A 26,954-nucleotide genomic window follows, 5' to 3' on the forward strand; every position below is an offset into this window, starting at 1 on the left:
GCACCAACGATAGTTCAACTTTTTCCATGTATAATCAATGCCATAGCTGGTATTCAGCAATAATATATGGTATTCATCCTCACATTTAATTCCTTATTAATTAATTCTAATCCTGGTTTTATACTGAACATACACTGTGTAAGGCAAATAATGTACATCACTCCAGAAGTAGGAATACTAGACTGTGTAGTGAAATGTTACTCCTCATCCAAAATACATACTGTATGCAATGAACACCACATTGCAGGTGGTTTAGGTATATATATATATATATATATATATATATATATATATATATATATATATATATATATAATATTTTTACCAAAGTTAAATGGCTAGCTCTCAATTCAAGGCATTCTAACAATTAAAATTCCTTTTTGAAAAAAAAAACAAACAAAAAAAACATTATTAGTTAATGCTTCATTTGGTTTAACTCAAATTCAGCACAGTATTATTTTTTACACCTCAAAAAACCCTAAATACATTACGTAATGCACAAAGCAATCATTATGTATCTCATTCACTGAAATATAACAGCACTTGGATGGATTTGTATTATTTTTTGCCAGCAACACACAATTATGGAACTTCATAATTCTTATTTTGTCAGTCCCACCATAACTTCACTTATATCCCACAGTTTCTTTGCAACTGAATCATCTACTGCTTTTGGCAATAACTCCTCCTCTTTGCAGTTTGCAAAACACTTTCCAGAAACCCCCTCTGCATCTGGAGAACAGGCCAAATAAATGGAGGACTCAGCACCTTCTAGTGGGGTTTTAAAGAATGCCCAAGATGCTAAATTGAATAGAGGCTTGGCAAGCAAAGGAATATTAATATGCCTACCCAGGTTTGTTCTAACTATTCCCGGAGTTAGAGCATTTACAGTTACTCCAGTTTCTTCTAAGCGTTTCGACAGTTCATGAGTGAATAACAAATTGGCAAGCTTACTCCTGCTGTAGGCAAAGCTTTTGTTGTAACTCAGCTCGCTGTTTAGGTCATCAAAGTTGATCTCCCCATATTTGTAAAGCTTGGAAGACACCACCACAATCCTGCTGGGGGCAGACTTCTTTAGGAGATCAAGGAGAAGGTGGGTCAGAAGGAAATGTCCCAAATGGTTAACGCCTAACTGCATCTCAAACCCATCTTCTGTTTTTGTATATGGACACTGGTAGACTCCAGCATTGTTTATGAGCACATCTAACCTGGGTTCTTCCTGTAGAAACAAAATCAAATGAAACATTAGTTATATATGATGCTTAAACTTGTACTTATCAAGGTGTTTACTGAAGATGGTACTTTAATTGGATGAAATGGTTGTGTACTTTTTTGTTTATTTTACTGCTGGTTTCATAGACCATGATTTGTACTAGTCATGGACTACCTTACCTAAGATAACATTAGGTATTTTTGTGACATTAGTGTGAATTCTGGAAACAAGACATCTGAAAACAAGACACTTAAGGTTTAGCAGCTTTATTCATTGTATTGTAATGCAACTGGCACTGTGGCTTTCATTACATTGCATGTTTATATATAATCCATGTTATTTGTGATTATGACTCACCAAAGCAAAAAATAACGTTGGGCCCGTAATAACAAAAAGTTAAAAAAAGATTTATCATTCATTTCAAACATTTTAATCCCAGTGTGTTCTATTTAGAAGATACCCCTATGCCAGTAAGGACTCCCATTAAAACTGCAGAACAGAAAATTACTTCAGCATTGAAAGCATGGCAGGATAACTTGCAGACCAAAACTGAAGGCATAAAGTTGCAGTCAAAAGTACTGTATTGACACCCTACACTTTATACAATAATTCAAGGTAACAGATTAAGGACAAGCATTTAGTAAACTTTAACCACATTTTAATAAAACAAAAAGCAAAATACACATTTATCAAAAAACAAACAAATGGGGGCTCCCGAGTGGAACATCCAGTAAAGGCACTCCGCCCGGAGTGCAGGATGCACCCTATAGCTTGGAGATCACCGGTTCTAATCCAAGCTATGCCACTGCAAACTGTGGTCAGGAGTTCCCAGGGGGCGGCGCACAATTGGCCACGTGCTGCCTGGGAAGGGTAGGGTTTAGGTCAGCTGAGGAGTCCATGGCTCACCACACACCAGCGATTCCTGTAGCTGGCCGGGCGCCTGCAGGCCGGCCTGTATGCAATTCAGAACTGTGTGGTCCTCTGACACTGTAAGGTCTGGATATGGCTGCACAGCGGGCTTGCAGAGTGAAAAAAAAGCGGACGGCTGATGGCACTTGTTTAGGATGCAAGTTCTCATCTTAGTTTCTCCAGAGTTAGTTCGGGTGTTGCATCAGTGAACCAGGTTGAATAATAATTGGACATTCCAAATTGGGAGAAAATTGGAAAATTAATAAACATAATTGTTAAAACAAAAAAAAACAAAAAAAATGTACTTAAAGTATTCGGTCATGACAAAAGTATTGGCACCCCTCTTTTTGTTTCTATTACAGATTTCAAACATGTATGATCATTCTTAACCAGTATGTTACATCCTGTCGGTGTAATCTGGGCGCATTCTGTCTTGCATATTTCCTTCAATTCAGACAGATTGGTCACAATGCTTGGCCACTGCTTTTTTCATATCAGTCCAAGGCATTTCTATTGGATTTCGATCTGGTAATTGCAAAGGCCATTGCAGAACTTTTATCTTTGTTTTCTTCAAGAAATTCCAAAGTTGACTAAGCCGTATGCTTTGGGTTGCTGTCGTGCTGGAAGATAAACTGTCTGCATTTATTGTAGTTTGTAGAATATTTGAATACATGGCTGCATTCATTTGATCTTCAGTCACATGCTAAACTGCTAAACCACCACCATGTTTAACTGTAAGTACAAGGTTTTCTTCAGTCAAGGCTTAGCCTTTTTTTCTCCAAACATGCTATGGTCCATTTTGGGGTAAAAATTATATTTTAGTCTCATTGGACCAGAACATTTTGTTGAAGAACGCTTCAGATTCCTGTTCATATTTTTTGGCAAATTTTGGATGGTTTGTTTTAACAATTTTCTTTAAAAGTGGTATGCAGCGAAGTCCATGTCATACAACTCTTCTGTGTTCAGGTGCCTTTGTTCAGTTCTTTCGTGCACTATTATGCTTGATGCTTCTAAATCTTTCTTTAAGTCCTGGCTGTTTAATCTTGGATTTATTTAGCTGCTCGGACGATTCTTCTACCTATTGTTTCCGCAGTTTTTCTTTGGACGTCCACTTCTTCAAGCTGTTCAGTTGAATTTGTTATGTGGTACTTATATTGCTCTGATTGTGGATTTTGGTATCCCAAATTTATTTTAGCCTGTTCTGTAGCCATTTACTTTGTTGTAATTTTCTACATGTGCTTTTTCTCAAACAAAAACTCTTTTGTCTTGATCATCATCTGATGTGTTGCCAAAACGTTCTTCTTCAACAGATGTTGGACATAATAACCTCTTTTTCTGGCAATTGACTTTATAATGCAGCTTAATTACAGTGTAATGGTTTTCAACCAATTAATATATTTCTTAAATTGGTTCTATTACATTTCTACAGACTTTTAATATTAAGGTACCAATACTTTTGTCATGAAACTACCAAAAATTGTGTATTTTGGTCTTTGTCATATTAATTAGTGGCTAATGTTCACTAAATGCTTGTATTTAACATGTTTTCTTGAATAATCTTATAGTGCAGGGTGCCAATACTGTCTGCATGTGCAAGTACGCTATATTGTTGTACTGTACCTTCAGAGAAAATTGGCTTTATTCACAAAACTTTAAGGAATATTTTTAAGAAATGTTTACATACATTCTTTTAAAGAGTAAACAGTGCTTTCTGAAACTTTTGAAAAAAGGGTTTCATGAACTGCCAACTTGATTTAATTAATCAAAATGGGGTTTAAAATGTGTCCTTATCAAACATTTTCTCTCTTTCTTTTCCGGTGACAGGTAACTTGATACTGTACCTGATGTGAAAACCTCAGAAAAGTGATCAGGGCAGGACAGCACAGCATTTTGTAGGCCGGTCTATAATGTTAAATAAGGCTTTTTTCTTCTTTTTTTAATGATGATAGTTATTATGACTTTTTTTTCCCTAAACCTGTATTGTATCAGATACAACAATTCAAAATAGTATATTTAATTGTGTATGAATAATGCTATTTAGATAACTGCAATTATTTTGTGCATTCCCCTCATATGATGGAATGAGTAAAATACATAAGAAAATGAAGCAGATGCATACGGGAAAATGCAAGTTTTCCAATTTATGAAAATAAAATGTTTTAATCTTAGCAAAATAACGTTTCATATAAATATGTTTCACAGGTATGGTATGTAATTTAATCAGACTACATTGTAGTCTACCACTAGTAGTACAGTTTTTCGGTAACAATAACGTGGTAAACTCGACATACAGTAGTAAGAATATAACTTGATATGTCATTCAAGCACTGCACCTTGATAACTTCCTCACAGAAACTGTTAACAGATTTTAAGGACGCTAGATCCAGCAGTTTGATAACTACTTCCCCCCGATCTGACCCAGCCTCCTGACGCAGTTCCCTGGCTGCTTCCTCGGCCCTCTGTTGGTCTCGACACGCCATGATCACACGGGCCTGCAGCTTCAATAGCTCGGCTACTGTGGCCTTGCCGATCCCGCTGTTGGCTCCAGTCACGATAACAGTCTTGCCTCGCATCATCCCGGCAGAATAACGTATGATTTGAGCGGAATTTCTGGAGAAGTACCGGCGAGCGAGGAGAATTACTCCGCCGCCCAAAACAGCGGCCAAAAGCACCGCTGTGGACATCAATACGAGAAATTAACTTAGCAGGGACTCAGCTGGATGCAAGCAAAACAGTCAAAAAAAAAAAATCTACGCAAAACTACAACCCCCAAAAGCCTTTGCGAGGAATTACCGAAAACAAGTTCTGAATGTTGCCGCAAAAACGACTGCACCGGCTACATGAGGTTTGTCATATCGTATATTTCAAGGTCAGATACTCTAGCTCAGTGCATGCAGCACACATACAGTTGGAGATTAGATAAAGGGGCATTCAGAACAGAAAATATGAGGCACTTTTTTACACAGAGAATTGTGAGAGTATGGAACCAACGCCCAAGTAATGTTGTTGAACGTCCCTTTTCAAATACTGTAAAATAGCGTTACCCCAAAAATGTAACAATATTCTAGAAATTTATATATATATATATATATATATATATATATATATATATATAGATATATATATATATATATATATATATATATATATATATATATAGATATATAGATATATAGATATATATATATATAATTAAAAAGGCTGTATTTTTTTAAAGCATTTTACAGCTGTATTTTTTTACAGCACGGGAATCCCCTGCACTGTATTATCCTCCTATTTTATTTTAAGGTTAATCCCAGGATGAATACAGAAGATGACTCCCAAGTGCTTTTAAATCGTATCCTGGTTTATCCCGGTGAGTGGATTATAGAAATATTTAATAACTATTGGCTGAGCGGTTCTCAACCAGCTAAGTGTGTCATACTGTACTTGTATGAATGGTGTGTTCTCTTGGCACCATGGATATTTATCATCCACATGGGGATAACATTGAAAACTGATTCAAATAATATTTACACAGATTGCACTTCAAACCAGCTTTATTGCAGTACAAATATTAGGAAAAAATAAAACTGACAGCAAGATTCAAAGTTAAAGTTAATCCAGCACACATACTAACATTCAGAATGTGCACATTACATTCTTCACCAAGCAACTACAAAACTTGGAAAAATAAAGTGAATACTAAAAAAATAAAATAAAAAAAGCACTGATGAAAAACTTTTAAAAAAATTTTATAAGAAACCTAAGTGCATGTTTTGTTTAAATAACGTCTTTAGCATGATTCACATGGGACTAAAAAACAGATGTCCTCAGAGTTGGTCAAAAGCAGATTCAATTCAAAATGAAATGCGATGTTGTGGCCAGAGAAGGTGCTTTTGTGCAGGATTTGGAAGCAATGAACCAGGTTTAAATAACTTATTTTGTTGTACCTTCGTTGGCAAAGGCTACAATAACCATTTCGTCCTGAGTTACATGCATTTCCATACATATCTTCAAATGCACTGTTAAAAGCTTTTATATATATATATATATATATATATATATATATATATATATATATATATATATATATATATATATATATATATATAAAATGTGTCGCCCATTATGTTTTGTATTTTCGTCTGTCCCCAGTTTGTTAAAACATACATTCATAACTGTACAATTTGCATTTGCCAACAAGAAACTGTAGACATACTGTGTCCGTTTTGCATGTATTTTCATGGTATAAAAAAGGATACAGTACAACATACCACTATGCACTGTAATCTATTTGTATCATTCTGCTGACAATTCAAACTTCCAACTAAATCACTGTTTTTCAACATTATAAGGTAAGAGTCACTCAGTTTACTAAATTGGGCCGCAAAGAACAGTTATGTAGTGTAGTAAGAAATGAACAAATTTCAATGTTGCTGCTGTACCCTTGATTGCTCCCGTAAAAACCCAACTATATAAATGGGTAATTGTATGTAAAAATAATGTGATATCTTGTAACAACTGTAAGTTGCCCTGGATAAGTGCGTCTGCTAAGAAATAAATAATAATAATAATAGTTTTAGACAATAGAAAACAACTTTAAAAACCGAAATGAATTGAAGTATTTTCCTTTGTTTCATGTACAGCAGACTAGCTGAACTACTGAACAACTAAAGACAAAAATTAAGGACACACACCAGTAAGTAATTTACCATGGCTGGGTGGTCTAACATTATCAGATAATGTTTTGGGTCTGGGAGTAACTTACTCTCTAATTTTAATACAAGAGAGTAAAATGTATTTTCAGGGGTAAAATGCAACATTACCTTGAAGTCATGAGTAATCTCGATAAATACTGTACAATCTTTAATGTTAATGGGGTAGGCATTAAAAAAGTCTTCCATTTTAACTGTGATGTTACTCTGAACTACTGTACAACCATGCATGTGTTCTACAAGTTTTTGTCGGCATTTTCATGTGCATTTTCTTTGAGGTATCACACTGACTGTAAATTAATTACGTTACTTATATTTTAACATTCTTAAACTCAGTGAACATGTTGCCCACACATATATGTCAAAAAGGTAATCAATAGACAGTGAGAGAAGGCTATCCAAGTATAGACTTCATGGAATCTATTCCACCCACCTTAACTATTCTTGATTTATCTTTGGCTATTAATACAAGCAGATGGCTGACTATGTTAAAAAGCAAGGTGTTGCAGCACTGTACAGTGCAACTTGCACTAAAGCAAACGTGAACAGCATGATTATATCTTTTTCTCTTATTATTGTAGGTATGGTGCTATAAAGTCAAAGTAGGCACAACAGTCTTAAAATGAATACAGGGAATTCAAGATTGAGGCTGTCTTTGACAAGTTCCACAGTGCTTTAAACATAATGCAGCCCAACTACTCTACTCTGATTTTAACATTTGCTATCTTTAGAATAAACACATCCTTTTGTGTATGTCATGTACAAGTTATTTCACCCAATATTTAAATTACAATGAATACCTCCAGAGGAGCAGCATACCCCTAGTGTGCTAGACATCATAGACAGAGGATCTGCAAATGTAATATGCAGAGACACCTTTGTAACTGTTGCTTGCATTGTGGTTTGGTACATTTCTACAACGTATATGGTCCCTTAAATAGTATTTTGTTGGCTACCTGCAAATCTAATATTTTACTTCATTTGAAACAACCTCATGACAGTTCAAATAACTCTAAAAAGACAAGTCTGTCATAGGCTTTCCAAAGGATATTTTTGCTTTGTAATGCAGATAGATAAGGCAGCTAAATCATTTAAATCATCTTGACAATCATCTTGCTTAAATCTGAAGTAAGTACGTTAACCAAAACGTCAGGGGGATAACATGGAATTTAAAAGCAGCACCCGCATATGAATAGGAAATTCCCACAGAAAGACAGCTGTTTCCATTTAAAACCAGTAGAGAATATAACTGCAGCTTCCACCAATCCCCAAAACATTAACCCACACCCTTGTTCTGTTACTTCTTCGTAGGATTCTCCTCTTTAAGCTTGCCCTTGTTGTACTTCTGACCAATTCCATAAGGCACATGTGCAGCAATGGTACCCAGCTGTTGAGCACCCTCAATGTGGAACATTTGATCATCAAAGAAGATATGAGGGCGGATCTTTTCCAGAAGCGGCCCCTTGGGGGCCCCAGCCAGGAAAAGTGCCTCATCAATCTCCAAGCCCCAACTCCTCAGGGTCTTCAGAGCTCTGGCCCCTGAACTTGCAGCACTCCTTGCAGTCACCAGGTAGGTCCTGATTGGGCAGTCCATACGCTCATTTTTTGCGTAGAATTTTCGCTGGAGTTTTCCCAGGGCCTCCAAAAAGCATTTCAAGGGACCCTGAACAAATTGAAAATGTCTTTAGTTAAACATATAACAGCATCTAAATGTTTTTTTTTTCTCCCTCAAATTACAGTCTGAGGTTATCTGAATGGTGCTTTCATTGTATTCTAAACCCTGTTAAAGTCTTCATAAGAGGAAACTGAATAGAGAGACAGAATGCCTCAGCTTATGGACTTGAACCCTACGGTTCAATTACAATGTTCCACTGACTCAGACTATCTTGGTACTAGCCTGAGGTCTGGTTCAACCCCAGTTAGACCATTACACAGGTCTAAACACAAAAGCCAATTAAGTGCCAGAACACGACCTTACTGGTTTATTTTAGACCCGTTTGAAACCAGTCTATGTTTATATATAAACCAGTTTAAGTGCAACGTTGCAACTGACCCAGTGTGTTTAATGTTGTTGAATTAAAATAAAAGAACTCTACCTGTGCCAGAGGTTTGTTCTCAAAAGTTTTCTCATGTTCAAAAAATGAGTCTAATCCATGTTCCTTCACAATCTGTTCTGATTCATCAGAGAAGAGAACAGCATCCCCATCAAAAGCAACCCTCAGCTGATTGTCACACAGCTGGATTTCTTTTTCAATGTTGAACATGGTGGCAGCTGCAATACCTGGGGAAAAAAAAAAGAGACACACTGTTACTTTTCATGAGGCCATTTACCAGCCATTTTGACCATGGATTCTGGCCATGGAAGCTTAGCAATGACTGGCGACTGCCACAGTCTCTGTACTTGGGAGGGTTGGGAAGTAGGGGGCACATCTCAGCCAATACCCCAGAATGATGTTAGGGTGCTGTATTCCAGAGACATTAGTGCCAAGTATAAAAGTTAACCGATTACTTCAATGCTGACTGTAAAGGGACGGTTAATTGTGAAACAGTATTTAGCTGTGTTGCTACATACTGTGGGTGTAATCACAGTCCCCTCCACTGAGGCCTTTCCTTCCTTCCTTTGCTTCACAGATGGGTATGGGTTGCCAATGTAAAACACAGAAAGACCAACATTTGAGGACAGTCTATACATTATTAATATCCCTCTTGTTGAACATATCACTCATTACTTTTGCGGTGTTCACATTATTTTGCTTCTGACAGGAGAACTTCTGAGAGAAGAACAAGGGTAACATTTAAGTAGGGACACAGTTTGGTGTGGTTGCACAATTAGTAGTCATGTAAAGTGTTAATTAATAAGCAACTTTTTGTTTGCTTTAAATTGAGGAGGACGTATAGGTAGGTGGTACATTCAGTGACGATGGAGTGGCTAAAGCGAGATTATATACCATTTCTGCTCAATCACGTGGGTCAATACAGTAATCCGTCGTGTGGGCTAAAGAAGCTTAAATTTGGGGACGTGTGTGTGTGTGTGTGTGTGTGTGTGTGTGTATATGAGTGTGAGTGAGAGAGAACCAGTGTTGGATACCGAAGAGTGAATAAGCAAGTTGAACCCGCCGACACTCGGGCGAGTTTGTTTATTATTGAAATGAGAAGATTAGTTCAGAGATTGTAGATCCCACCAAACATTTGGTACACTGTATTGTATGTAATCCGTGCGCTATCATTACTGGTAGTGTTACGTGACATGTTCAGTGTGTTGATATGTAAATAAATCCTGTTTGTCTGCGGGGCGTATCAACTTCAACCTCCGTCTCGATCTCCTGCCTGTCACTCAGCAGCGAATGCACGCTCCCACATGGCAGACGGCTACCCTGTCACAAGCATTAATCATAGGGGATTTAGGGGAGCTCCCTAATAAAAGCTTTTATTTTTTATTTAATTTGGAATCTGCAATTATTTTTTGCATGAAGAGCAGAGCTTCTCTGCTCCCCTCAGGTCTGACTCACTGAATCTGCATGCGATTGAGCTCTCCTGCTCCCCCCTGCCCCACCCCGCACCCTGCAAGTGTTTACTAATGGGAATGGATCTGTGCAGGAGTCTTCAAAGTAACAGAGCAAGTTAAGAGCATTGTGCTTGAATTAGAAATACTGTATTGACTAAGCTACATTGCCTTCCAATTATTTTCTAAATTAATGTTTACAGTTTTGCTGTTTTAAAGGTTCTTTAAATTTTCATTTTAGCACACAAGTCAAAAATGACTCTTGCTCTTTCCAAATTAAAGTCTTAATAATTCTCAGAAGCTTCCATTTTAATTGTCATGTTTTAGATGATCCTCATGTAAATGAGTGTTTGCCGGTCTGCACTCTGTTCTGACAGTTAAAACCTTGTTCTACTGGTACACAAGATATGGGTATTGTAATTGCAATTGCTGCAAGTTTTGCGAAAGCAGGAAAGATGTCGGAATAGTTCTCAATAAAAACCCTGCAGGCCTCATCCACAGTCTTCAAACCACAATTTTTTGAGCATGTGTTTTACTTGTCCAAATTCTTGCTTGAGTGTCTCCGATACAGATTACTGAGTCTCTCTAATACCAGGGATGTGCACAGTGCTATATGGGATACTGAGACCTCCGCAGCTGCTTTTTTTTCTTTCTTTTAAAAGAAGAGGATGCAGGGAGCAGTGGAACCATTTTTACACGTTGCATTGCATAAAACTACTTCGTAATATAAACAAAATTATTGGATAGAAATGAAAAGGGGATCTGTGGTCTTTTACATCTGTGTTTTAGAAACGCTCTGCTGTTATTTGTTTGCGTTTTAATAAGATGTCCTGTGTATATAATTCAGAATTCTGCGTAAATGCAACCTCTGGAGATGGCACCCTACAAAACTTCAAACAAAATCTGCATTTATTCATTTGAACTACCCCAGAGTAAAAATTAAGAAAAACAACCAAGTGAGCAAGTTTTCAGTAATGCTGGGCAGATTGTAAGCAAGTGCCAGTCATCGCTTAAATTAAAACAGAATGTGGACACTATCATGTTCTTTAACACAATTCAAATATAAGCCATGGACAAAACTCTTCTAACTAAACTGCTGTGGACAGTGGTAACTTTTTTTTTTTCTTGAATTTTGTTTTGACCCCCAACTGGTACAAATCAACACGAAAGGAAAAAAAAAAAAAATTATTATGTTTTTTAATTACTATATGCATAAACCGATGTAATGAATTGAATATGCATAATAGTTTTAAAGCTTTTTATGTACTATTATTACTTTTTTTTTGTTTTTTTACCCTTTCACAACACCAATGAATCGATGCATCGTTTTTTTTGCAGAACGATATATCGATTGTGGTGTAGTTGTGTTCAGGTCCGTCAGATTATTTCCTATTTACACTGTAAAAATATACGCTTTTTGGTCTATTTCAATAGTATATGTTTTTTTTATGAAGAAGAATAACATTAAGAACAACATTGTTTTGGTTTCAGAGGGATTATAGTCCCTGTAAATGATACCCGTTAACAGATCTTGCCTGAGGAATACTGCAGAAGGATTCTTCAACCTGTCACTTTTTCATACCTTCTTCTATCGCCTCATGGACTTTTTCAGAATCCTTTGAAAGGTAGAGGTTGGTAAGGTAAGCCTTCAGGTAACCAATGGGGCTTTTTCCACCAGTCATACAGAATCTCTCAATTGTTAAATCTATAATAGACAAAACAAAGATACATTTGTATCAGTAACAACAGATACTAAAATGACTATATTCTTTTGATGTAGTTTATATGAGAAACAAAACAGGATGGCTGGAGTGAATATAGCTGATTTATTTTTATTGTACCAAATACCGATGATTTATAAAACATTTTCCCTCATCACATTTTATTCATAGCCAAATTCACATGGAAAACACTTCAGAATGTGGGGCCTTCCTCAAGTTGGACAAATAAAGAAAGAAAGAAAGAAAGAAAGAACCACATTATCTTTCCATTAACACATTAATACTACTGTTATGTTTGCTGTCAATATATTTTATATGATTTATTCCATTGCTTAAGAAAAAGAAGAATATATAGAGAATACTGAATGATCATTCGTGGTATACGGTTTTTATTCACCGCAAGACAATCATTCAATATTCTGTTTATACCACAAGCATATATTTAAAATAAATAGCAAAAAAAATTGTACATTTTTATATTAAAATAAATTCAGGGATTATTTTACCTGGCGGATCTTTACTTTCATTGTCAACAGACTGTGCTTTGACATGGATACATTTTGAACCCTGTTTATGGCCTCTTTGCTACCATCTTTAGATAGAACCTTGAGCTCAGTCTGTCAATTTACATCCTCTCTGTTGTTTCCTACCTTAACCAGTTTTAATGAAAGGGCTACACACAGGCTGTTTGGATAAGTCAGATGCAGGCAGATAGGTAACTGGCATTTCTTGACTAAACTCTGTTATTTCCTGCCGTTACCAGTATTAATGAAAGGGCTACAGACAGGCTGTTTGGGTAAGTCAGACGCAGGCAGATGCTAACTGGCATTTCTTGACTAAACTATGTTGTTTCCTGCTGTTACCAGTATTAATGAAAGGGCTACACACAGGCTGTTTGGATAAGTCAGACGCAGGCAGATAGGTAACTGGCATTTCTTGACTAAACTCGTTCAAGAAAAACAACAAAACATTAAATTATTTCAGACATTTTAAAGTTGTTTTAAACACGTATAGGTGGCAGTATTGTCTGAACTACTGACACGCAGCTCCGTCCTGAATTTCAGCAGCACACCACTGGATTGGAATGTAAACAAAGACACATTCAAAACTAGTCCCAGTAAGCATGTTATCCACTCAAGTGAGATAACAAAAATATATCCCACGCTAGATATACCGACTCTTTTTCATAGTATCTATCAATACTGTATGTGTTGGCCACTCCCTGGAAAAGGATATACAGGAAACGCACAATGCTTTGTCATGAACTACCTAGACTGACATTCCTTATTAAGTTTGTGAGGACCAAAGCAGAAGCAAATTTGTTTTGTTTACACATAAGGAAAATCATCTTGCAAGCAAGTATATTAGTCACACTTTCAGACAAAGCAATCAGCTGCTACAGATTGTGTTTGCAAGCATCATATAGTATTTATAAATATTTAGCTGCTTGGTGTATGTTTATTTATTTTTGGTATAATTTTGTGCTTAAGCAAGGGATGGTGTTTTTGTATCTTCTCTGTGAAACCTGTGCACCTTCACCTTGTGTGTTACCTATGACATTTTGTGAAAAAGGTGTGTACCAGACTCCCCTGATTTGCACAGTTTTGACACTTGTTAAATAAGTGCAGACCTTGTTGCCATACAGTCTCCCTCCTAGGAGTTACACAACTGGTCAAAGGGCTAACTAATATGAAAATATAATATTTTAAGTGACTGCATATAGTTATACAGACCTTACAACATAGCTAAATAAGGAGGTGGCTCTAAGACAAAGTCTGTTACTACTAAACTTTCAGACTGGAGAATTAATCCGGTGTATGCTGCAATGCAAAAAGCTACTATGTATATTAACTGAACAGACCCACCTAAAGGATTTTCCCTTTAATTTATATACATACCATAATGGTTGATGCTGTTAATGAGCCGCACTCCAACCTGGGCGTGGTTGTTAGTCATCAGAACAATATCAAACAGTTCCTCGCTATCAGGATACAGTTCCCGTAGACGGGCATTAACTGTCATTATTGCCTGTGAAAAAGACAAATACAGAGTCCTTACCATGTAAGTAGCAGGGTTCTGAAAAATAGAGTTACACATCCCCACATGTTGCTACAATTATTTACATAACGTACCTGCAATTTTTATTTTCATTGTTAACATCCTGACAAATTTTTACACTTATAACTTTAAAGTCTGTTTCAAAGCTGTTTTCAAAATGTCTGTTCTAGCGCACTGGGGTGAGATCTGTCCTCTAAATCACTGCAGGAAGAGCTTTTCTGTTCCGTACCACATCATGGATCGTTAATGCTATGTTATATGTTTGACAACGTGGGCAATAATCCTTACACTATCAATGCACTAGAGCAGCCCTTTTGAAAAGAGCTTTGAAACAAAAAAATGATAGGTACAGTATTTAAACAGTTGTAGGCGGGGTCGTGTAACACTATATTTTTCGGAACCCCGCTACTTACTCTTAAAACCTGCCCATGCTTATCTCTAAGTTTGTCTTGAATGACTCATTGCTGTTTGTTGTTTTCAATACATATGGCCATTTTGTATCATCCCTTTAGATTCATAATAAATAGTACTGTTCATATTCATGGTGCACTTGTACCTCTCACTAGCTTTAGTGCTATTTTCATGCCAGTAGTTTTACATTTTTATGGATATCGATAAAGGAAAGGTTACTTCCTATGCTTTTGACATGATTGTACAGTTTGTTTTTGTGGATTTTCAGTTCCTGCTGACCAATCACAGTATTCAGAGTACATCTTTTGCAGTACATAGAATGGTATGCTCCTTGATATTATTTTACATGAAACATGTAAGTTGTTATGCATTCAACTCAGTGCCCTCTTACCATGATAGGTAATCGCTGTAGAAGGTGTATAAAAGGATGTGCTTTTTTTTTTAAAGAACCAAACCACATTTTAACGAAAGAAAGTGCTTAAATAAGATCTGTCAAAAGCCAGGCCTTTCTGTTTTCTGTATACGATTCCCTTCCTCGTGTGACACTGCCACTATTGGCGATGCACATTTGCAGTTTGAGCATTTAGACGGATGAGAAAGATAATACAAGTACAGAGCAGTTATCACAAAATGAATGCTATGTAAGATATCAATGAAGTACAGGAATCGCATCGTTAACTAGTCCTGCACACACCTACCTTTACAAACGGGAAAGCCGCTCCAGGCATCAGGGGCTCATTTTCGTGCTCCTGTTGGTACGCTACATATTTTTCCACCCCTTCATCTTCGTAGAATTGTCTTTCTTTCACCATATTGAACAGTGTCCGTGAAGACACGGCGATCGTGACAGCATTTTGGGGTTTGGGCTGTGTAGGAAAAATTGGGGAAAAAAAGTTATAGGTTACAGTATACTTTAAAAAAAAAACTCATCGTTTTAAATTAAAGCAAACAAACAAACAACAAAATATGCGCTATAATATTAATAACTTAATGTAGGTTACACTTACAGGTCTGGGTCTCTTTTTAGACCCCAACTTATCAAAGAACGCCTTAGCCGCAGCCCAGTCGTGTTCGTCTTCCTTCGGATCTTTGTTACTCACAGAAACATCCGCTGCTTTCATCTCGCTCATTATTAAGTAATGAAAATTGTATCAATAATATCAATGCTTACAAAAAATATTGCCGATAACTGTATAGGAAGACGAAGCCAAAACAGTTATACAAATTGCGGAAATACTAGTCTGTACATTGCTGAGATTGAAGGGCGTTTCTAAATCCCCCACAATGCTCTAGGATAGAAGGCTGCTCATGATGGGCAGGTCACAATTCTTTTTTTTTTTAAAACCTTATTCGTGTTTATTTGTAACACTGGGAACTCTGGATGCTTAATACTTCTGACCAAAGATACAACTTTTGGAGAAATCTTGGTTGTTTTTCTTAATTGTTACTCTGGGGTAGTTAAAATGAATAAATGTAGATCACTTGGTTTGAGGTTTTGTAGGGTGCCATCTCTAGTAGGGGTCGCGTTTACGCAGAATTCTGGGTTTACAGAGTACATTTTAATAAAACGCAAAAAAAAATAACAGCAGTGCGTTTCTAAAACGCAGATGTGAAAGACCACAAATCCCCTTTTCATCCCTATCTAATAATTTCGTTTATATTACTAAGTACTTTTATGCATAGCAACGTACAAAAATGGTTCCACTGCTCCCTGCATCCTCTTTTTTAAAAAAAAAAACCGCCACGGAGGTCTCAGTATCCCATATAGCACTGCGCACGTTTCTGGTATTGGAGCACTGTTGCATACCTGTCATTGAGTTCAAAATACGGGAGGGTTTGTAAACTGAAATCTCATACCTGTCAACTTTTGAACATACAGACTTGCCTCGGCACTGAATGCATGCCTGCCTACCACAGGACTCCCCTGGGTCCTAAACCCTGCTATGTACAGAGAGGGATTGCAGTAATAACACCGTGTAACACTTTTTTTTTTTTTTTTTTTTTTTTTTGTTCCTGGGTAGTAAGTGTTATTTCCTAATTGCTTATGCCTCAAAAGTATAGAAAATGGCTATTATTCCCCACAAACTTTGCTTTTGTGACCATGACAGTGATATTTTGAAATTTACCTATTTTCCAGAACATTCCAGATAGATTCAGTGCTGAGTAAACTTGGAGTAACTTCTAGAACTTTCTAGAACTTTCCAGTAATATAAATAGTAGTATAAATACAGGGGCCTTAAGCCTACCAGTTCAGTTTAGTTCCAGCTGCCTAAGTGGATACATATCTGCATTTTTCTGAGATGGCATCAAGGTCATAGGAGACTTCAAAATGGTGGCAATGGTCTCCAAGGCGGTTTTACCAAGTTTCCCTGCTATCTTTGCCTTTGGGACAGCAGGGACACCAAGGCGCACTACCACAGGCGGGACTGGCCACAGCAGACCGAGTTCTCTGTGGGGAGGAACAACGTCAAGTGGGAGCCACTGGTGGACCCCCGGAAGGTGCTGACGCCACCACTGCACATCAAATTGGGCCTTATGAAACAATTTGTCAGAGCTCTAGATAAGGAGTCGGCAGCCTTCAAGTACCTTCAAGACTTCTTCCCTAAGCTGTCTGAGGCAAAGGTCAAAGCCGGTGTCTTCGTTGGACCACAGATAAAGAAGATCCTGGAGTGCAATGAATTCCCCAAGAAGCTCACTAGTAAGGAGAAAGCAGCTTGGAACAGCTTTGTCGCAGTGGTTCGGGGCTTCCTGGGCAATCACAAGGCCGAAAACTATGTGGAGCTGGTTGAGACTCTGGTGAAGAACTACGGCACAATGGGCTGTAGGATGTCCCTCAAAGTCCATATCCTTGATGCTCATCTTGATAAATTCAAGGAGAACATGGGAGTGTACTCGGAGGAGCAAGGCAAGCGCTTCCACCAGGATATACTGGACTTTGAACGCCGCTACCAAGGACAGTATAACGAGAACATGATGGGAGACTACATTTGGGGGCTGATTCGTGAAAGTGATTTACAGTATAATCGTAAATCTCGAAAAACTACTCACTTCTAAATCTTTTGTAGTCATTTTTGTATTACTTTAGTATAAATACATGTTAATTTGGATTCATATGTTGTTTTCTTCTGACTTTATGTGAACGAAAAGACACAAATTCGCCCGTTTTCTCATTGGAAATAGGTCAATTTCAAAATATCACTGTCCTGGTCACAAAAGCAAAGTTTGTAGGGAATAATAGCCATTTTCTATACTTTTGAGGCATAAGCAATTAGGAAATAACACTTACTACCCAGGAACAAAAATTGTGTTACATAATCACACAATGGCCATGAATTTTGTAGACAAGGTTTGCTGACATAATGGGGTATAACAGTTGAATACAGGAAAAAAACAAACCTGTCCCAGGAGATGTCCTCGAGAAGGACTCTCGGTCAAAATGGGAGAATTGACAGGTCTGCTGTTTACAGTCACATGCTCAAAAAATCGTGGTTTTAAGACCATGGATGAGACTGCAGGGTTTTTACTGAGAACTATTCTGACATCTTTCCTGCTTTCGCAAAACTTGCATCAATTGCAATTATGATACCTGTATCTTGTGTACCAGCAGAACAGGGTTTTAGCTGTCAGAACATAGTGCAGATCAGCAAAAACTCTTGTTTACGTGAGGATCATCTAAAACTTATGAACATTTCAATGGAAGCGCCTGAGAATTATAAAGACTTTAATTTGGAAAGAGCACGAGTCATGTTGGACTTGTGTGCTAAAAGGAACATTTTAAGAACATTTAAACAGCAAAACTTTAAATAGTTATGATGTTGATACCCGCAGACATTGATACATGTTCTACAACACTGATTTTTACGTCGTGAATGGGGGGTTTTCAAAAGAAAACGTTTCATGGTAAGCTTGTCTTTATGTCTATTTCTACTACCATTATTAATATACTGTGTACTGTTTTGCGTGTTAACTTCGTTAATTTGAAGTTACACTGGAAAATTGTATAACTATTTTGATGCAATATGTAAACGCAGATTTTGAGATGGTATGCTTTTTTAAAAATGCACATTTAAGGCACACAATACCATTTGTAGACTGTTATTTCGAACAGGTTTCAATTTCGACACCTCAAAGAGTCCGTTCTACAGGTTCCACTGGGCCTGTTCCGGTGAGCGCCATCGGGCCAGAATCAATGATACCTGCTGTTATTCTAAAAAAGCAATTGTAAATGAAAATACATTTTAAGTGGGTGTACTAGCTGTAAATAAATATATAAAAAAGAAAAAAAAATGCAACAGGTTCGCCAGAGTCGGGCCAGAACTGGCCCGATAATGTTCAGAACATCAACTGATTATACGACGGTACAGACAGTGGCCCATTGCTGGCCTGATTATTGGTCGCCAATGCCGAAGGCGAGCCGACAGTGCCGATAAAATGCCAGTTCTGGCCCGATGTTGACGGTTGCTTTCTTTACTTTTCTTTCTTGCTGTCTTACTTTAGAAAATAATTGCCAAACATCGGAAGGCATTGTAGTCAGAAGGTGTGTGCTGTCAGCCGACCGCTTTTCTTCCACATTGCGGACTCACCATGCAGCCACCCAAGAGCTACGGCGTCGGAGGACAACGCAGCTCTCGGGCAGCTTACAGGCAAACCCCCGTCTAGGGGTCGCTGGTGCGCGTTGAGCCGAGGACACCCTGGCCGACCTAACTCCCCCAGGCGACGTCCAGGCTATAGAGTGCATCCTGCACTCCACCCGGAGTGCCTTTATCGGATGCGCCACTTGGGAGCCCCCCCTCTGTGAATTCTTTCCATGTGTCTCCCCGTAATGGAATGTTTCATTCACTCATGAATATGATAGTGTCTATGATACCGAGCATTACCTCCTGGTTTCTTTTCACTCTGTCTTCATATGCCTTAGAAATACAAGACTTAATGTCTTTCTTCTGTGTAGCAACAACTTGAAGAAAATCCAGAGCTTTGGTTTCTGCACTTATATTAAATCAGATAGCTGTGTAAGTGCTGCATGTAGTAACTATGTTATGTTCATGCAAGCCTGCCAGCTGGGGTGTGGAAGTGGGAATGGGAGCAGCCTGGAGGGGTACAACCTAGCAAGAACACAACTTAATCCCAACATTTCATAACCACCAGTTAGGCTGCTTCTTTATGTTGTTTGAAAATTTATTCTAATGTTATTAATTTCATTTGTGCTTCCCTGCCTGTTTACTGTCTGTAACTGCATAGGTAGCCTACCTTTTAGATGGATTTCAATGAGATTTCACCATAAAGGCCCCATGCCATTTTAACCATAAAAGGTTACTGCTTTAGTCGAAGTACCTGTTCTGTTTACAAGAAATACATCACTAAACAAAAATCACGGGATTTAAAATAAGCTATTTCAAACTAACTTGCATGGCTAACTTCAGGTGTTTTAGCCCTTTGGGTTGTTCTTTGTCGTCTTCTTCCTCTGCATGTTCAGCCTGAACAAGAAATTCTGCTGATGCACCTGCAAGTAATTAAGTGACAACTGTGGTAGATTTTCTGTTTGCCACTAAAACATGTTAATAGATGTACCTGTAATGTAAACTACTTAAAAAGTACAAAATAGCAGAAACACTGCATTGATTCCTTTTAGCTAAAAATCTGTTGGAAATAAGATGATGCAATTAGTTAAGTTCAACAGTGTATTTATATTTTATTTATTTACATTTATGAATTTAAACAGAGGACGCACACGTTATTTGTTAAAAACAGTGTTTTAATGCATACACCCCTCAAAGCAATATTTATTAGAAAGACCTACAATTCTTAACTCCACAACCATTTCTACACCTCCCAAAGCAAACTGAAAATCAAAATGAGATTGCTTATTATATACCAAAAAACACCATGCTAAACATACACCTCCCAAAATATTGTTTTTCTACCATTGTAATCTCCACAACCTGCAAAGCTTAGTAAAACAGCAATAAAAATCAATCAATCAATATTTATTTTATATAGCGCCTTTTATAGTGGACCACCATCACAAAGCGAAATCAGATGTATCGAAATGAACCCCAATATTAACCCAGATATGCCTGTTTGTTTCTCACTTATAGTATCGCAATTTCTTGTGAAGATGACAGTAAATAATGTAAGACATCACTCAGTCAACGTGAATGAAACTGAATAAAACTTGGTTCTGAAACGTGTAGCGAGTTAAGGGATTGCAAGAGGACACCAACAACACGCTCTTTTATTTAAAAGCACAGCAGGTTCAGCACCACGAACAGCAACAACAGCCCATAACACACCAGACAGCAACCAGCTACCTACCGAGCGTGGCAGAGCTCACAGAGCTTTACACAAAGCAGACCAACTGAAAATCCCCAAACGTTGAGCTGGCGCACTGCCAGCTACAGTGTCAAGTAGGGGAAAGGTCGCAGACGGTCCCAGTGCTGTAGCAAGTCGGCCTATGCATTACACATGGCCCTTAAACGTAAGCCAGTGTGAGCATCAGTGTGCAGTCAAAGTGATGACAAATAAATAAACCCATATAAATAAAGCAGACTCAACTGCCCAGTTTACACTTTCTTCACAACACATCAGTATTAAAACCAGTACTTCCTTGGATTTTTTTCCTCTAAAGAGAACATTAGGAAAATACATACTTTTTTTAAACTGCTGTCACCAAACAGTACATTTATTGATATAATTACCTCCAATTTTTCCAGTCCATGGCATCGGGGCGATATCGCACAAATAATACAATACGTGAAATACGTGAAAAACGTACAATACGCTGCTTCAGGGGCCGGTTGTACTAGCGAGAACAAAAAATGGGATTGGTTCCAGGATCAAATTTGTACACGGCCTGAGATCACAGTGATTAGTATATAACAAAGAAAAAATGTGTTTGTTCATTCATGCGGCTAGCAGGCCAACTGAAATATGACACTGCCTATCTCCTCACACACCAAGCAGCAACCTCATCAGCCCAAGCAAGCTGTGACTTAGCTAGTAACTTGCTCACACACATACACACCCACATACACACATACAGCCTAAACTGAAATGATGCAGACAATCTTAGAATATATCACATTAAGCTTATTAATGGTAAATTTATAAAGGATATGGCAAGATTACTTTTAAAGAAATTCTTCATACAGCAATATGAGTTAGATTACTTATAGTTACTTCATCAAGTTTCACTAAAAGTTATTTCACACGCAAAGTGTGCAAATTAAATAATTAACAGTTCAATTATATGTGAATGTGTTACAATTAATTAATTTAGTTCCATGAAAAGAAAATGCAACTGGCATTATACTCAACGGTTCCTTGAAGCTTAGACTTTTGGTCTGCTGGCTTGGAAACTGAATCTGTTGAAGTGTCCAGTACAAAAACTCTCCACTCAGCAACAAAGTCTTCAGTCCTACATTGGATCAAACTCGGCAACAAAGCTTTCAATTCTCGATAGAATCAACAACAGCTGCAACAAATTCTTCAGTCCTCTGTACAGGATCCACAACAGTGCCCGTACGCTCTGTCCTCTTTGCTGAATCTTTTAGTTGTGCAGGTAGCAGGGCACAGTTTCCTTTGGATACTGTGGTTTTAGGTGTAAACCAGACCCAGACTTATTACTTATTACTTACAGTCTCTGTAAGTTTTATGGCAGTCCTCCAGCCGAGTCTCAGTCTCGTTGCTTGTGGTAGTGACTTGCTTGCAGCTTCTTTCCTCTTCTTGGGTCCGTTTTCAGGCGGAGTCCCGTCTTGGGTCCCGGAGTTGCTGCTTCGCTTAGCAGAGTAACAGCACCTTGGTTAGCATTCGATGTGGAGCGCAAAATGTTTAGTTTTGCTTGGATACTTATAGTCTTTTCACTCTGCTGAGTAGCTACTTTCATGAGGTCACTTGTGTACCTCGCCTTTTTAACTTGCAGATCTTTGAGATTTGTCTTTTGTCTGCTTCCTTTTGTCCAGTAGCTTGTTGTTGCAGTTGGGACTTGTTGACATCAATATTTTATGTCTTCCTTGCACCAAACCGCTTGGGTTTGCAGTTTTACGGTTGTTTCACTGTCCTTTCACTGTCTTTTCAGCCTGACCCAGTCGAGATGCCCCCCTCCTAGCCCTGGTCATCTTCAGTTCAATATTCCTGCCAAAACACCAAGGGGCCCTTTTCTTAAGACACAGCAGTTTGCTCTTTTTCTTAAGACACAGCAGTTTCATTATTTAGTCCAGTTATATCATTAATACACATTCAGGTATTAATATCATATTCAGGGAATCTGATATTACATCAACCCCACATGGACTTGTATTATAACACATTCAAACCACATTAACCCTTTTCAATGAAACTTGATGAATTTCTTAGCATTTACTATATACATATACATATAAATATCTTCACCCTAACAACATGTGTAAATCACACTAAGGTATATCCTAAAAGGATAGAAAGATAGAAGAAAAGTAGAAAGACAGCACACATTAGTATATATCTGCTTTCATGCTTGTTACAGTGACTTTTCTTTTATACTGTTGCCTCAGCATTTTCACTCTGACCTGCTGCAATTAATTGTAGGACAACTATTCCCTTCCTGTTCATTACTCTCAGGCTTTTCCTTTTTCATTAAATTAATTGTCTTAGATCTCCAGTTAACATCCACTAGAGCCAAAACCAGAAATATTACGTCCATGGCTATCCTTACCACCAGGTATTTTTGGACAATTAACCCCCACTCCTGTGACCAAGACGGTCACTAACCCAGACGATATGCTCAGAGTGAATATAACTCCAAACTCTGTCTTATGGATTACTAGGTTGTCTCGGTCCCAGTATCAAATCCGAGACTTGAAGGTCAGTAGGAGTGACGGTAATTTCCACTGTGTGGAGCTCCTTTTGATTCAGGAGCTGCTCTATTGCATGATCCATTTGAAACTCGTGTCCTTTAAAGACAGCTAATATTTCAACTTCTGCCTTGTGAAAATCAGTCTCCAGGGTTAAATCTCCAATGTGGGCAATTGCCCCCATCGGCACCGTGAGTAACACAGGGTCTGCTGGTAGCTTAATAACCTTAATGATATTGTACTGGTCATATGATAGTGTAAACTCTTGTTGCGGGGTGCTCACGAGCCGTTGAGCATTGGCTATTTCAGCTCAGGCTATTGCCTGTATCCTGGCATATTCACAGAAACTTTGCATTTCTCAGCAGTAGCATCTTTCCTCAAACCACACAATATCTGAGCCGTATCCCTTTAATAAAGGGTTTGCTAGGGCAGAGCCAATGAATGTCCCAAATAGTGCTGCACATTTCTAAGTTAGGCACCAGATAGAGATTGGGACTGCTATCTTGATACGCAACCACGGGTGGTGTGACTAACTGCACATGCTTATCACCCTGCCAGAACCCGACGTTCAAGACAGCTTTCAATCGATAGACATTCACGGATTCCACCACCGGCAAATTAACCAAAAAGGTGACTTCTCTAGCCCTTGTATCCACATATATTGGGAAGGCACTTCCTAAACTGTACGCTAAATGCACTTGCAAGGGCTGTACAATTTCTTGTGTTGCTTGCTGTATGGCTGTGAGAGTCATCACGGCATCCTGTTCTATGGGGGAGAGAACAGGACCTGGTTTTGACTCATTCTCGGTAATATACTGTACTTGAACCCATTGGTGGGGTTTAGTATAACTAAGCTTCCCGTCCCCCCTTTCCAAGTATTCAGGACAAGGTCCCACCATGGGAAGGGTCAATTCAGAATCATAAAATTACTCACCCACTACCATGCCTACATCTATGTGCGGGGGAAGCCATATTTCCCTAGCGCTTGGATCAGCAAGTAAGTCACTCTCCCCTCTATTTCCAAATAAGGGCACCCTCTGTCTACTAACCCCAATTCTTGAAACTCTAAGGACGGCTGGAAAAAAACTCTCTTATCCATAAATTCTGGAAACTGTTGTGTGTGTTTGTTTGTTTTTTTACTAAATTGTATTGGCTTTTACATTTTAAGCAGTTCTGTGCATGGGTAACATTTTGATTTAATTTTGCTGTTGGGTCGTTCATGGAGAATTTGACATAGAAGCATGTATTTCTGTCTACCCAGAATGCACGATTCAGTTGTAAAAAATAAATTCTGCGTCAATTTTTTGTTGATTAATCGGAACAGCCCTAATAATATTTTTATATATACACTGCTGTGCAAAAGTCTTAGACATGTTGCATTATAGAGAAACATCATCAGTAATTGACAAATCCAGGACTGGAAGATCCAAAAAGCTGTCTAATAAGGATGATTAATAGTTGAAGATACTATCCTTAAGGAATAGAAAGAAGACAAGCGTTGAATTGACAACAGAACTGGCAGAAGGCACATGTGTCCTTCTCCATCAAATCAACAGTACGAAGGTCACTCTTTAAATCAGGACTTAAAGGATGTGTTGCAGTAAGAATACCTCTGTTAAGAAGGGGGAACAATACTAAAAGGCTAAAATATGCACAAGAAAACAGAAGTTGGACAATGGAACCGTGGTCAAAGGTGCTTTGGACTGATGGATGGACAACGACATCTGTGCCTTCTGCCAGTTCTGTTGTCAATTCTACCTGAATATAACACTACACAGGTAAGAAATTTAAGTTACTTTCATCTCTGACTACTTTGACTTCAATTCAGGTAAAATCTTCCAATCTGATGTAGACATTGCCAGAACTGTATATATACTGTGTTCTTAAATAGTAAATGTTGTATTATTTTTATATGTTCACACCTCAGATGCAGGTGAGGGGATGGGGTCCAGGGGGCCAACCTCAGTTGTAGAAGCACTGCCCAGCCTGATGCGGCTATCAACAAGATTAAAAAAATAATATAAAATACTATATAAATAATACAAATATACTGTACAGTATAAGTAGAAGTTAAAGCACTACTGAAGGGCACAGCCTCGGTAGAAAAAGGGACACACAGTGCAAAATAAAAAGCAGATTAAAACTGAAAAGAACAAAGTTGAACAAATAAGACAAATAACATTCATTTAAAGTTAGACAAAGCTAATTACACTTGTGAATTTTATTTTAATATTTAAACAGCTTAAACGTTTTCTGTCTTTCCGCAGACTAACACACTATGCAAGACTGAGAAGTGCCGAAGTTGTGCTGCTCATATCTATTGCTTTTGTTGTCTTGGCACGTGTGCTGATAACCTGATCACCGTGTTTGCTAACCAGCTGTGCTCCATCCAGACATTTTTAAGCCAGTCCTGGCTGACGGCTGGCTGCTACTGCACATGTGCACAGTGGATTTGGGCGCTCACATTTCTGAGTTAGCACAGCCCAGCTTTAGCCTATAAACTGATGGGATCAGTGGCATTGTTGATGTGCCATTGTCACGTGAGAGGGGGAATGAAATGCACATCACCTAGAAGAAGGGAAATGCAATTCATTAATAAGAGACTGGGGGTCAAGCAAGCAAATGAACACTGTTAACCAGCCGCCCCGTCACTCACGGTCGTTCGTTGCCCCCAGTGTGCAAGGCCCAGGACACAGAATTGGAGTTTAAAGTGCTGACACACTATTTTTAATAAACAAAACCAAACACATAGCTCTATTTGAGCAATAACTAAAACATAAAACAGGAACCTAAACTATAAAACAGGACAGCTAAGCCGTTTACCTGTAACACAAACAAAACCACACAGGTTTACACCACACGCAGTTTTGTCTTGACTGCTCGGAAACAGAGCTCACCTTCTGTCTCCTACTCAGCAGCCCTTTGCAGACTGACTGCACCTCTTAAATACCCTGCACCTGGTTCTAATTTCCAATTACTACCAGGTGCAGGGGATAATTAACAATAAAACAATTAACAAAACAATTAAACTAAACCAACGTGCATTTACACATGTTTTTTTTTTTACGCAGGGAGGATTTTAACCCCCTCCCTGCTGTGTTACAATATATACAGTATATGTATATTGTAAACCCGGCCGACACCACTCACGGTTCTTGCCCCTTTTAAAAATTAGACCCAGACACGGAAATTGATTTTTTTACGCACTGACGCACTATATTTTTAATAAACAAAATAAGCAAAACACAAAATAAACAAAACAAACACCTAGCTCCTTTTAGAGCACTGACTAAACACACAGGAACCTAACTAACCCGCAGGACGGCTAAGCTGTTTGCCCGCTACAAACACCAAAACACTCTCTTGAACTTACTTCTTAATGACTGCTTGGAAGCAGAGCACCTCAGCAGCCCCAAGCAAACTAACTGTTTTCTTTAAATACCCTGCATCTGGTTCTAATTTAATAATAAGCACCAGGTGCAGGGGATAATTAAGCAATAAAACAATTCACCAATTAAAATTAAACAATAGAGCAAAACAATCAAACAATAAAGGAAACTAACAAAAATGTGCCTGCTGTTTTACAATATGTATTGTGAACCAGAGGGGTACATG

At 38.1% G+C, this 26,954-nt stretch overlaps 2 protein-coding genes across 2 annotated transcripts; both read right to left on the bottom strand.

Moving 5' to 3' along the window:
* Positions 1 to 305: 305 nt before the first annotated feature.
* Positions 306 to 4,896, bottom strand: LOC117402920 (retinol dehydrogenase 14). Its single transcript, XM_034004585.3, has 2 exons — positions 4,456 to 4,896; positions 306 to 1,219 (listed from the first exon to the last, which is right to left on the bottom strand). The coding sequence occupies exons 1-2, from the start codon at positions 4,804 to 4,806 to the stop codon at positions 602 to 604; spliced, it is 969 nt and encodes a 322-aa protein (XP_033860476.1). The 5' UTR covers positions 4,807 to 4,896; the 3' UTR covers positions 306 to 601.
* Positions 4,897 to 5,643: 747 nt separating this feature from the next.
* On the bottom strand, positions 5,644 to 15,868 carry LOC117402919 (cytosolic 5'-nucleotidase 1A-like). Its single transcript, XM_034004584.3, has 6 exons — positions 15,519 to 15,868; positions 15,210 to 15,377; positions 13,941 to 14,070; positions 11,904 to 12,026; positions 8,916 to 9,100; positions 5,644 to 8,482 (listed from the first exon to the last, which is right to left on the bottom strand). The coding sequence occupies exons 1-6, from the start codon at positions 15,639 to 15,641 to the stop codon at positions 8,117 to 8,119; spliced, it is 1,095 nt and encodes a 364-aa protein (XP_033860475.3). The 5' UTR covers positions 15,642 to 15,868; the 3' UTR covers positions 5,644 to 8,116.
* Positions 15,869 to 26,954: the final 11,086 nt, after the last annotated feature.

Source organism: Acipenser ruthenus, chromosome 5, assembly GCF_902713425.1.
Source record: "Acipenser ruthenus chromosome 5, fAciRut3.2 maternal haplotype, whole genome shotgun sequence".
NCBI lineage: Eukaryota > Metazoa > Chordata > Actinopteri > Acipenseriformes > Acipenseridae > Acipenser > Acipenser ruthenus.